The following is an 11904-nucleotide window of genomic DNA, read 5'->3' as shown; positions in this document are numbered from 1 at the left end:
TAATTTTCATCACATGAAATGTCCAAAAATGTAAAACACATTTTCAGCAAACTCCACTTTATTTGGTTATGAACTTTACCGCGTGACTCGCTCAGTTGCCATGCAAGTTCTCGTATCCTGGTCCAACATAACGGACATTGAAATCAATGGCCAATAAACGCCGGATCGGGGTGCTTTACGCTGCATTGCGGCCTGGTAAATCCCACCCTACATTTCAAAATACTGTGCGTTCTTCTCTATGAAGAAATAGAAACAACTGTGTGTACAGTTCATGCAAACTCTGTAAATTAATGATTGTGTACAGTGACAAAGATAACTGTGCATATCTGCAGTAGCTTCGCAATGTGTTGGCAGTAAAAGGGTTAAGCCAGCAGTGGCCAACTCCCATCCTCTTGGGCCACCAACACCAACAGGTCAGGTTTTCAGGATATCCCTGCTACAGCACAGGTGGCTGCCTGTGACTGAGCCACTGATTGAGCCACCTGTGCTGAAGCAGGGATATTCCGAAGACCTGTTGGTGGCACTTGAGGACGGGAGTTGGCCGCCCCTGGGTTAAAGTGTTGTGTAGACTGTCACAGCCCTTGTTTAGGGAAGGGGTGATGCGCTTTGCCGAGTCCCTGGGAATCCGTTTGGCAATGTTGGGGCAGGACCGGAGGTGTATAACGCAGCCCTGTCCTGGGATGGCATTCCAGGACAGGACAGTGCATTGCAGCGCAGGTCATTGGTTTACGTAAACCCAGACAGTCAAATATTTCCCAGAATGACCGTCCTGCGATACCCTCCCCTTGTTAGTGTTGGGGTCACGTGTTCCGATCTGTAAACACAGCGCAGGTGAAGCACATCCATGAATCTCCCACTGCCGTGGAGTCCCGGCAGAGGACCAAACGCTGATCCCTTTCCAAGGTATTGTGCTTTCTGCCTCTCTGTGCCGGCGTTTTCTAGGGATGCGCATTCCGATGCCAATCCCGGCACCATCGCTCTGCGGCGCTGATAGGGTTAAAGTCTAGACGGAGAGAAAGTTGGTGTGGGGGCACTTCGCAGGTGCTGTCTGCCCCGTGTCAGGCGTTTTGCTTAAAATGTTTCTGTGGTTGCAAAAATTAAAAAAAAAAAAGTTAGTGAAACTGCACGAAGGGAGGGAGGGGGGCGAGGAGAGGAGAGGGGGGGGAGGGGAGAGGAGGGGGGAGGGGGTGTTTGTGTTTAGTTTCAGCGGGAACTTTTTTTTGTTTTGTTATGTCACTAATGAACTATTCTAACATGCCACGCAATGCTCCGCAGTGCAGAATCCGTGTCTCCAATTCAATATATATATATTTTCTCAAACGTTATGTAGAAATCTAGGATGATATTGCAAATCGCTGTCCCATGTGGTTACATTGGGAAAGCATATCGCGAAGAATGTTAGATGTTTCCTTGCGTTGTGTGCAATTTTTTTTTGGTAGGGATTTGTTTGTTTTTCCTGTATTGATCGTGTTGAGTTTGGCGCCTTTATCACCTTCCCAACTATTGTACATAGCACGGCTAGTGCAAAGCAGTGCATGCTGGGCCCTCTGGCACTGAAGGAGTTAAGCTGAAGAGTACAAGTGCAATGTTCTCATTCTCCTGGAGTAATAACACCAGGGTGCCTCTGCCTTCTCTTCTTCCCCCCTCTCCCTCCCTCTCTCCCCCCTCCCTCCTCTCTCCCCCCCCCCCCTCTTGCTTCCTCTCCCTCCCCCCGTTCCCACCTATTCCTGAGCTGGTGAAGGTGAGGGAGCAGCTGCTATGAAAGGTTAGAAGAAGCCACAGAATTAGGGAAATGATTCATTTCACATTTTGCAAGAAGAGGAAGGTGGGACCTTACCCAGGATGCATCTGTAACCCAAGACTCTAACTCTGTAACCCTTTCAGCGCTGAAGGGGTTAACATGCTAAACGGGTCCTTTTTTTATTTCCTTGAATTGACGCAAATTAAATGACTTTCCCATATTCTCTTCCCTTGGCTGCCGGGGGGGGGGGGGGGGGAATGGGGGAATACCCTAACTTGCAGGGGGATGCATTGCTAGAATGCTCAACCCACAGCGGGGATTTGATATCTTAACAGGATAACAGAACTGAGAGACACTGTTATTGTGTGTGTAATAATTACACTGATGTATCACCTCATTTCATGTGCTGGATTGTGCATCTCATAAACCGTTAATTACAATCCGTGCACTGGGCAATTGTACAAATAAACTAGACCCCGTTTTTTTTAGGATCCTTTGCAATACCTGGCTCTCCAGGTAACTGTGATTGTTGTGCTTCCTTTCTAAATGTAGAATCATCTCTATTTGTTTTAAAATCATTACATAATTCTGATGTAGATATCTATTTTATTAATATATATTTTTTAAGTAGGCCTTAGCTGTTGACGTACAGCACATCGTAATGTGTCAATCTCGCATTAAATTGTGGTTTCTGCTGAATACCAGAAGCATTTGCGTATTTCAGCACTCACTAAATATGTTTTCTTTTCTTGTGTTTTTCAGCTATCAAAGAGGAATTTGGATTGTGAATTGAGACTTTGGGTAAGTGTGTTTGTGAGCGCTGCTTGCGCAGTTTTCTCAGCAGCGAGGCGCACCTGCGAATGACCCCACTTTCATCACCTATGAAGACTTAACGCTCCATGAATAACGGACCATTAGAAGTGGAAGTTTGAAACTTGGTGAATCTCTTCCCTTTCCTCAGCCGCACACGAGCTGAAAGGCTGCGGAAAGTGAAGAACTTGGCATGTTCCATATCACGCTATGCACGCCGAGCACCTGAACACCTGAACACCTGCGCTGCTGTGTAGTGCATTGTACAACCTCCCCATGCCTTCTCTCTAATGCTTCTTCTCCTGTTCCTCTAGGACCCACCATGGCATCTCCAACTGACAGCTGCATCCAGTTCACCCGACATGCGAGTGATGTTCTCCTAAACCTTAACCGCCTTCGAAGTAGGGATATCCTGACTGACGTCATCATCGTAGTGAACAGGGAACACTTCCGTGCCCACAAAACTGTCCTTATGGCCTGCAGGTGAGCCAATGCTGACACATTGTTGGACTCAACCAGCCTCGGTAACTAAGTCTCTCTAGCAGTTGGGCACTGGAGCATAATCAACCAATCGGATTGCTGCACTCCTCCCATAAGGCTCAGAGCTAATTATGTTGGCTGTAAGGGTAACTCGCTCACAATGTGCAGAAATAAAGCACTGATTGGCTCTGGCTGTTATGAATAAAACAAACCTCTCACCTGTCAATGCAGCTGTTGGGCATGATTCACTAAACTGCCCAAGCAGCATACGCTTCAGTGCATGAGCCCGGTGTATTGTATCCTTGTCCCCTGGCATTGTTCTGTCCCTGTAAAGTGCAGCGTGATCCCAGTAACACGCCATTCTCTTCTGCAGTGGCCTATTCTACACAATCTTCACTGACCAGATGAAGTGCAATATGAACATCATTAATCTGGACCCCGAGATCAGTGCGGAGGGGTTCCGGGTCCTGCTTGACTTCATGTATACATCTCGACTGAGCCTGAGAGACAGCAGCATCATGGCCGTCATGGGGACTGCGCTCTACCTGCAGATGGAACACGTTGTGGACACATGTCAAAGGTTTCTCAAGTCCAGGTGATTGTGCTTTATTAATTGGTGATGGTTGCCCTTGTCTATTAGTGAGAATATACCGCCCTGTGTTTATTCACAGACACACCAATTCCCTGTCACAATGGGCTCACAATCTGTCTTGAATCCTTGCCTAATCTCAATAGAAACTTGGTGCTGGCACCACTCCGATTCCTCCACTTTAAAGATGGTGCCTTAGCTGTGAACACACCTATCTTTCTATACAGTGGCATTTTCTTGGTAGTAAATATTATTTCCCACCCCCACTGTCCCCCAAAAGAACACTTGCATGATTGTGTCATCATTTTGTTTATATTCTGTAAGAGTAACTCTGTCTCTTGTATGTTTCTCTACCAGTGAAGATATTGTGAGTAGCGTGAAGCTACCAAGAGAAGACTTTCTACCTGGCAGAGTGATGCTACCCCAAGATGTTATGGCCTACAGAAACTGTGAGATGTCTGAGAATACCGTACCTCTTCGAAATGCGGCCATCTGTGATGGGAGGTCCTACCTCCCTGGCGTATTTAATGGCTCTCCATCCTCTTACCCACTGTACAGTCACATACCTGGGCATAGGTTCCTCTTTGCGGAGGAAGAGGTACGAGATGTGCAGATGTCAGAGATCCAGAGAGCCAACAGGTATCCTAAGGACAGTATGTTGCCTGGAGAAACCTCAAGGACAGCTCTAACCGAATACAGGAAATCGGTCACAGATATGTCAGGCAACATGTGCCACACCAACATCTTCTCTCCAAAGGAAGCTGCACTGGAGGAGCCCAGGAATGACTCTCACTACCATGTGGTTGCAGGCTCCCGATCTGCTGGCCCATCTGTCAGAAGCAGCCCCTTCTTTACCTGTGACAAGGTAGGGAAAGAGGAGGAGCGAACATCCTCGGAGGATGAGATAAGTCAGCACTTCAAGCCAACCAGCTCTCCCGTCAACCGCAACGGTCTAGTGAGCCCTCAGAGCCCTCAGAAGTCAGACTGCCAACCCAACTCGCCCACAGAGTCCAGCAGCAGCAAAAATGCTCGGATTTCACAGGGATCTGGTTCTCCTCTGTCCAAGGGCGCCACCGACCCAAAGGCTTGCAACTGGAAAAAGTACAAGTTTATAGTGCTCAACTCCCTTAACCAGAGTGAGAAGGAAGGCTGTGCCAGCCAGAGCGATATGGGGGATCTGTCCCCACAGTGCTACACTTCTCCATCCTCCTGCCAACAGACAGTGAAGTCAGAAAACATGGACATTCAGGAGCCAGCCAAGATGAATGGGAGCGCGGAGGACTCGGCGATACCCCAAGCGAGCAGGCTGAACAACATTGTTATCAGGTAATGATGCATACACGGCTTATTCTTGCAGGGAACTTTTTTTTTTCAATTAAACTGAACTTGATACGTTTATTTATTTTATTCTGAATCAATACCTATTGCATAACCATTTACTAGTAAATATTATCAGGGATCGTTTAAGAAAATCTTTCTTCTTTTTTTTTTTTAAAAACATGATTTTGTGTAACTCTTCCTAGATTTCCTTACTACTGGAGTCATTACATAATTCCCCTATTTGTAGGCTCCTGGCAAAAGCTGTTTATAATGGCAAAGTCTGCCTCCTTTTTTAGAAGGTAGACTAAACATCAGCTGATCTTCATCTGCCCATCTCTCCATATTTACTAAGCGGGTGTTCTGCGATAAGTTGTCTTCTAGCGGCAGAAGGTGTCTTGGTCAATATGGACTGTAATCTTGTTCTTTGGAATGTGAAAGTTAGAATGGAGAAGGGAGAACCTTGCGGGGAAACGATGCCCGCTCCTTGTGATCTCGGAGTCCCTCGCCCCATTTCCTCCTAAGTGCAGAAATGAATTCTGGCTGTAAGGTTAATGTCGTCGCCCTTTCAGTGCTGTATAGAAGTTGGAGCACCTGGAATCTGATTTTGATATGACTTGTGCTTCACCTAGGACACTGGAGGGATCCCCACCGACCAGTGAAGGACATTCGCCTCTCTACATCCACACACCCAAGTTCAGTTCGTTCTCCTCCCCGTCCCCTCCTGAGATGTGCCCACACACGCCCGGCTCAAACTTCGGAGAAGAGATCGCTGAGACGCAGTCGGAGTATTCTGATTCCAGTTGTGGTATGTTGGAAACTCTGTTCCCGTCCTCCCTGCCATCACACGATCAGAACACCGGGCAACCCTTAGCTGTGATTGGGTGACATCTGAGAATGCCGTCTTTCCAAAGCCAATGGCTGTCAAGGCATCCTGATTGCAATGGCCACTGTTCTGTGGGGAAAACGTGTTAATGCCATCTGATAAATTGTTTTGTTTCATACACAAATATTTTACAATGAGCCTTAAAAAAAAAAAAAAAAAACCACACACACAAAATTGGCCTCAATTAGATGGTGGAATGGTTAAATCTACTATTTTATCTTTAATGTCTTATTTATTTATTTTTATTGTCCTTGGTGCAAAAAACTGCACAGTATTTATCAGTTTGCTCCTCCATTTGCATTACACAATCTTTATCTAACGCACACGCACACGTGCTCCCTTTTTATTGCGTGTTCTTCTAGCCAACAGCTGAGCAAAGGGCAAAATGCAGAGTATTGTTCTAACCTCATTCTGCAGCCCTAGGGTATTAACCCAGGAGACGCCTGGCCAATTTTATTCATGACCACCCTTCTGTAGTAAGTGAGCCACTCTCTCTCTGCTACGTTAGGACCTCGGGGGTAATAATCTCAACCCCATTCTATTGCTAAAGACAAATAACACATAGCTTCTTGTCCTCTCCGATATCCCTGATCTTATATTGGTATGAATGAGTTTCATTATTTTGCTTCTACAGGGGCTCAGAATGCAAAGGGATGTGCCCCATAGGTAATCATAAAAGGCCAGAGATTACACATCTGCGGGTCTGTTATTAGTTCCGATGCAAGTCTACTTTTATAATTGGCTGCAAAAAAAAAAGGTGTCAAATGGCATGATCTGCAGCATTTCTGGTGCATGTATAAAGAATGCTCCACATCTTCATCCTCTCCTTTCTGCTCCTCTGCAGAAAATGGTACTTTCTTCTGCAATGAATGTGACTCCCGCTTCTCTGAAGAAGGCTCCCTGAAGAGACATACCCTGCAGATGCACAGTGACAAGCCATACAAGTGTGACCGCTGCCAAGCCTCCTTCCGCTACAAGGGCAACCTTGCCAGCCACAAAACTGTCCATACAGGTAGGTGTCTTGCCTGAGCTGCTCTCCGTTCTGTCGTTGGGACTCTGTCCTGCTCTTCTGATCCGATGATTTAATATCACATCAGGGCTCTGTTGCCTGTTTTTGATAGTGGATTCTAGAATTGTTCAGAGTTCGTGTTTTTACGTCTAGCAGCCATTTGTGCTAACGCGCGAACATGTTCTCAGGAATGTCTGACTTATCGTGTGCTCAGTCAGAGTCTGGTCAAAGGACTGATAACTGTGTATTTTGCTATTCTTAACGGCGACAATCCCACCGTGACTAACGTGTGCATGTCACGTTTTTCCACCTGCTGCGGAATCGCGGTCCAGGTGATGTTACATTTTGTTTCACCTGTGTCAGAGATCCAGAACATGGATTCATACAAGGATAATGGGAATGGGTTTTTACCTTTTTGCTAATACAACTCGTGTTGCTCAATTTTTAGCAACTTGTATCACTATTGTTAAGTCAAAAACAACTGGATTTCAACTGGAGTGTTTTGTGAACTCTTGTGAAGCGCCAGTAATATTGCACGGTGGAAGTTTGGATAGTATTTCTACATTACACTCCTGATGAATGTTGCACTGGTTTTCGTACCTCTGTGACTATATATTCAAACGTTTGCTTCTTGCACTGGCTGAGATACTGTGATCATTGTACAAAGGTCTTTTTAACCAACGTTACAATGTTGCCCACAGCCACGTATGCACAAGTATATTTATTTTGTGTTTATTTTTTTTAATTCTGTTGGGGAAACAGGAGAAAAACCGTATCGCTGCAGCATCTGCGGTGCGCAGTTTAACCGCCCGGCAAACCTGAAAACTCATACACGCATCCACTCCGGCGAGAAACCGTACAAGTGCGAGACCTGTGGGGCAAGGTTTGTGCAGGTGGGTGTCTCCTATACCTGTAACCACTACACCTGTAATATACTGTGGAGCGCACTCTGCTGGCAGTAAATGGGATCTATGTCTATATCTCTCGGTGGTTTTTGGAGCCCAGAGCGATGACACAAATGGCGTTGTTTTTCATGTTGTGCCGGTGTCTGAGTATTAAGAATGTTTCTCCCCCTTTTGCCCCATATGCCCAGTTTGTGTAATGTAAAAGGACGCGTCGCAGGACGCACAGACTTTGTGCGCTTTTGGCTTCTAATAATCTGCTTCAGATGGCAGAAACCCGTTTCTTACATTTAACACAATTGCTTAATTTTTTTTTGGGTGCACAATGTGGTTAAAAAAAAAATATCACACACACACACACACATTAAGGTGTGTGCGCTCCAGGAAATGCCTGTTATGGACCAGAATCGTCCAGTTCGTCAGTGTGGTGATTTTCGCTCTAAATAAATGTTTTTGCACATACCCAGGTTGCTCATCTCCGTGCCCACGTGCTGATCCACACTGGGGAGAAGCCCTACCCTTGCGAGATCTGTGGCACCAGATTCCGACACCTACAGACATTGAAAAGCCACCTGCGAATTCACACAGGAGAGAAACCCTATCATGTAAGTCGGCTCCTCGCGTGGGGCTCACCGCTTTAATGTTCATGGGATACAGGGCAGAGTCCCAATAAAAAAGATTTGGGATGTTTATAGGCAATGGGAAATCTCTGAGAAATATTGTCTATTTTTCTCCTTGGCTAATATGTAATGTTTATTATGCAGGAGGATTGGCACTTCCTATAAGACTTTCCAGGAAAAGCTTAAATATACAAGCAGGGATCTCTCTTGGTATAAACCATTGGGTGCTTTTGTGCCACGTCAAGGGGATTCTTCTCTATCTCAGTTTACATATAAAACAGAAAGGGAAGAATCTCTGCGGATACACAGAACTTTCATGGTCTTTCTCGATTTGTGTGTAATTCTGCCGTTTTTAGTAAACGCATTGAATTCTGAATATGTTCTCGGCAGAGTTTAGGAATTTAATATTCCATATAACCCAGGGGTGGGCAACTCCAGTCCTCAATAGCCACCAACAAGTGGGGTTTTTAGGACATCACTGCTTCAGCACAGGTGGCTCAGCCACTGACAGAGCCATCAGTGCTGAAGCAGGGACATTCTGAAAACCTAGGTGGCCCTTTAGTCCCTGATGTAACCACTTACTGATGTGCCACGTACTGTATTCAGTGACAGTACCTTGGTGACGAGTTCCATATTCCTGGGGGTTGGCAGGCATCGGGTTTTTGACGTGTCGGGACTCCCCACTGTTGCTTCCTGAACCCCCAATCCTTACCTCTCCACCCTTTGTTTCTCTTTCAGTGCGAGAAATGCAACCTCCATTTCCGCCACAAGAGCCAACTGCGTCTTCACCTGCGTCAGAAGCACGGAGCGATCACCAACACGAAAGTCCAGTATCGCGTGTCCCCAGCCGAGCTGCCCGCTGACCTCCCCAAATCTTGCTGATTTCCCCCCCCCCCCTCCCCTTAACCCCTTCAGGCAGCAGCGGATGCCGCTCTTAGGCGCCTCTATTTGACCTGGTAGTGCTGATGGGTGAAACGAAACGGGTTTAACTGTTTTTTTTATTATTTTGTCCTAGTCATGTGAAACGTTGGCACTTCATTGTAAATAGGTCTTTGTTTTCGGAGTGTCCCGTGTGGTCACGCTCTTTGGATTGTTTCAGCATCGTAATTCTCCGCCTGAGAGAAGCGAGGAGACTGAATTAAGATGATTCTAACGGGAAGTGTTCAACCATCCCGCAGCTATGCGTCTCCAGCGCAGTGGGCGGTAATTCCATCACGAGCCCTATTGTAGTCGCTCAGAAAACCATCATTAATAATAAATAAATAAAATTAAAAAACTGGCCTGGTAGGGATTCGGAGAGCAGTTGTACGAATCCTAGCTTTGCGGTATCGTAGACATCGCTACGATTTTCCTTTCTCTGATATTTGCCAAGATACCCTGCAGCGGGCAGCTTTCTGCTTAAACTTGAATTGCATATTCATGGTAGATGGTGTTACTTTGGTAGGGTTAAAAAACAAAACAAAAATACAATTTACTACCTGGAAATTAGAATCTATATGGAGACTGTTCTCCGCATGGACCCCTGTAACGTGTGACTGGATAGCACCCCCTTATTGGCGGAATTGCTGAACCCCAGCAAAAAAATAAGCACTTAGATTTAACTGCCCTCCTAGATGTGAGCTACTTTATGACGCCTGCAGTGCATGGCTGGGGCACTTTGGTGGGGGAGCTTGCACTGCGGCTGCCCAAGTGGGTGATTATGAGGAGAGGGTTGTTTAGCACCTTTTGTAGACACAAGCACTAAATTAGCTGAAAAGAGAGGCCATGCCCAGGGAGGGTGTTCCCAGGGTGTATGTTCCCAGGGCATATGCTGTAGAGAGGGCAAAATGCACTTTAAATAAATAAAATATATATATATTCGTGAGTTCAGTCTTGTAGCGCCGGTGCTAGATGTTTTATGCACTCTGAAAGTGTGGCTCACCATTAACACATCTGCAATGCATTACTGGCCTCCCTGGTTCTGAAGGGGTTAATTATTAATCACTCGTAAAATCTGAGTGCTAAACTATTCTGCCCCCCTGCAGGAATGTGCGCCCCCTGCAGAATGTGCGTCCCCTGCCTTGGCACACCTATTTTTATAGCAATAAGGCATTCTGGCGTCGTATTGCCGTTTTTGGGTACCATTGCCTTGTATATTAGGGTGATCAGCCTCCAGTGGTGCCTTATTGCCCTGGTTGCAATATTATACCAGCATTTAGAGGCACCTAAAGTTGAAATATTTTTCTATCCGCTTCGTTGCTCCCCTGAGAAATGTAAAAGTATTTAATTTTATGGTATGCAAAATGTGCACTAAATGTAAGGAAAACTAGAACAAATAATTACTTGTGTATGCTTTTTAAGAGAGGGCTTTAACTTGTGTTATAGTTTTAACCAAAGGAAAAGGAATTTATGGCAGAGTTGTAAATATCTATATAAATATATAAATATACCTATATTATGAAGATTAAAAAGAACGCTATATGAAACTATGAAATAGAGCAAACATTTAGATTGTATCTGCAGGCAGAAACCAATCTGAGATTTTGTTTTATTGTGATAGCACTTAAAAATTTATTTTAAAGTATTGCACCAGTGAACGTGAGAAGATATTTTGTCTAAACGCAACAGTCTTTGTATATATATATAATTTTTTTTTTTCTGGAAGTGAAGGTTTACAGTGTGTTTAAAATTCAAAGAGAAACCCGTAGAAGGAATCCGTGATTTCTGTTCATATTGTACGTTTTCTGTAAATATGTAGATTTTTGTCCTTGGTGCCTTTTAACCCGTTGGTTGCCAGGTGGACAAGCAATGTGCTAGTGTTGCTGGTAACCCCGGCAGCCAAGGGGTTATTGAATGTTTGAACCCAATTCCCTTTTTAAGGTACAGTCTAGAGCAGGGAGGCCAACCCCAGACCTGTTGGTGGCCCTTGAGGACTGGAGTTGGCCGCTCTTGTTGTAGAGCCCGGTCACTAATACTTTTGGGAAGGTCATTCTGTTTTTTTGTTTTTTTTTTACATGATGCTTTGTCCTGCTTGTGTTAACCATAAACTGTCGGGAAACAGGGTTCGGACTGTTTCTAAATCTGCATTATTGCAATGTAAACTATAGCTGTACAAGTAGAAAAAATAAAATCTTTAACAGCAAGTGCAATGAGGCGAATGTGTGCTTATTCTTTTTATCCCCCCCCGTCCCTTTCGGTATAAAGGATTAATAAGTAGCCGTGGTCTGTCGTCTCTCTGCTGTACACGAGCTCTCCATGTTTGTTTCCCCCGTGTTGTGTGTGTTCCCTTTTTTTTAAAAATCATGCTTTGTATAAAGACGAAGTCGTGTTGGGCTTGTCTGCACATGGAAATAGGGTCAGGGGGCCGCGGGGTCAGACGGGGCCGTGGGGTCAGACGGGGCCTGGCGACATTCCGGGATCAATGTGCGTTTAGTTTAAACAAAAATGGACACCGCTTTGAATCGTGGCCAAAAGAGACGAAGTCCACAGTGTTCCCCTGCGGGTGGGGGGCTTGGGTGGTCCGGGGAGCTGGGGTGGCCCGGGGGGGTGGGGGTGCTCATGTTTGCTGCAG

At 45.6% G+C, this 11904-nt stretch overlaps 1 protein-coding gene across 4 annotated transcripts in view; it reads left to right on the top strand.

Moving 5' to 3' along the window:
* The window catches only part of BCL6 (BCL6 transcription repressor), a 53726-nt gene extending 42244 nt beyond the window's left edge, over positions 1 to 11482 (top strand). For 2 of the 4 annotated variants that reach the window (XM_075571026.1, XM_075571025.1), the window contains 9 exons: positions 2504 to 2542; positions 2866 to 3034; positions 3405 to 3626; positions 3978 to 4946; positions 5570 to 5745; positions 6668 to 6835; positions 7583 to 7725; positions 8202 to 8339; positions 9093 to 11482. In XM_075571026.1, coding sequence (XP_075427141.1) covers positions 2874 to 3034; positions 3405 to 3626; positions 3978 to 4946; positions 5570 to 5745; positions 6668 to 6835; positions 7583 to 7725; positions 8202 to 8339; positions 9093 to 9236 — 2121 coding nt within the window. In that variant the 5' untranslated portion in view covers positions 2504 to 2542; positions 2866 to 2873 and the 3' untranslated portion in view covers positions 9237 to 11482. Of the gene's footprint in view, positions 1 to 2503; positions 2543 to 2865; positions 3035 to 3404; positions 3627 to 3977; positions 4947 to 5569; positions 5746 to 6667; positions 6837 to 7582; positions 7726 to 8201; positions 8340 to 9092 lie in introns of all 4 variants that reach the window. The other 2 variants (XM_075571027.1, XM_075571028.1) reach the window with 2 other exon arrangements.
* The last annotated feature ends 422 nt before the right edge of the window (positions 11483 to 11904 follow it).

This window comes from Ascaphus truei, chromosome 14 (assembly GCF_040206685.1).
Source record: "Ascaphus truei isolate aAscTru1 chromosome 14, aAscTru1.hap1, whole genome shotgun sequence".
NCBI lineage: Eukaryota > Metazoa > Chordata > Amphibia > Anura > Ascaphidae > Ascaphus > Ascaphus truei.
This window is presented reverse-complemented; position numbering and strand designations above follow the sequence as displayed.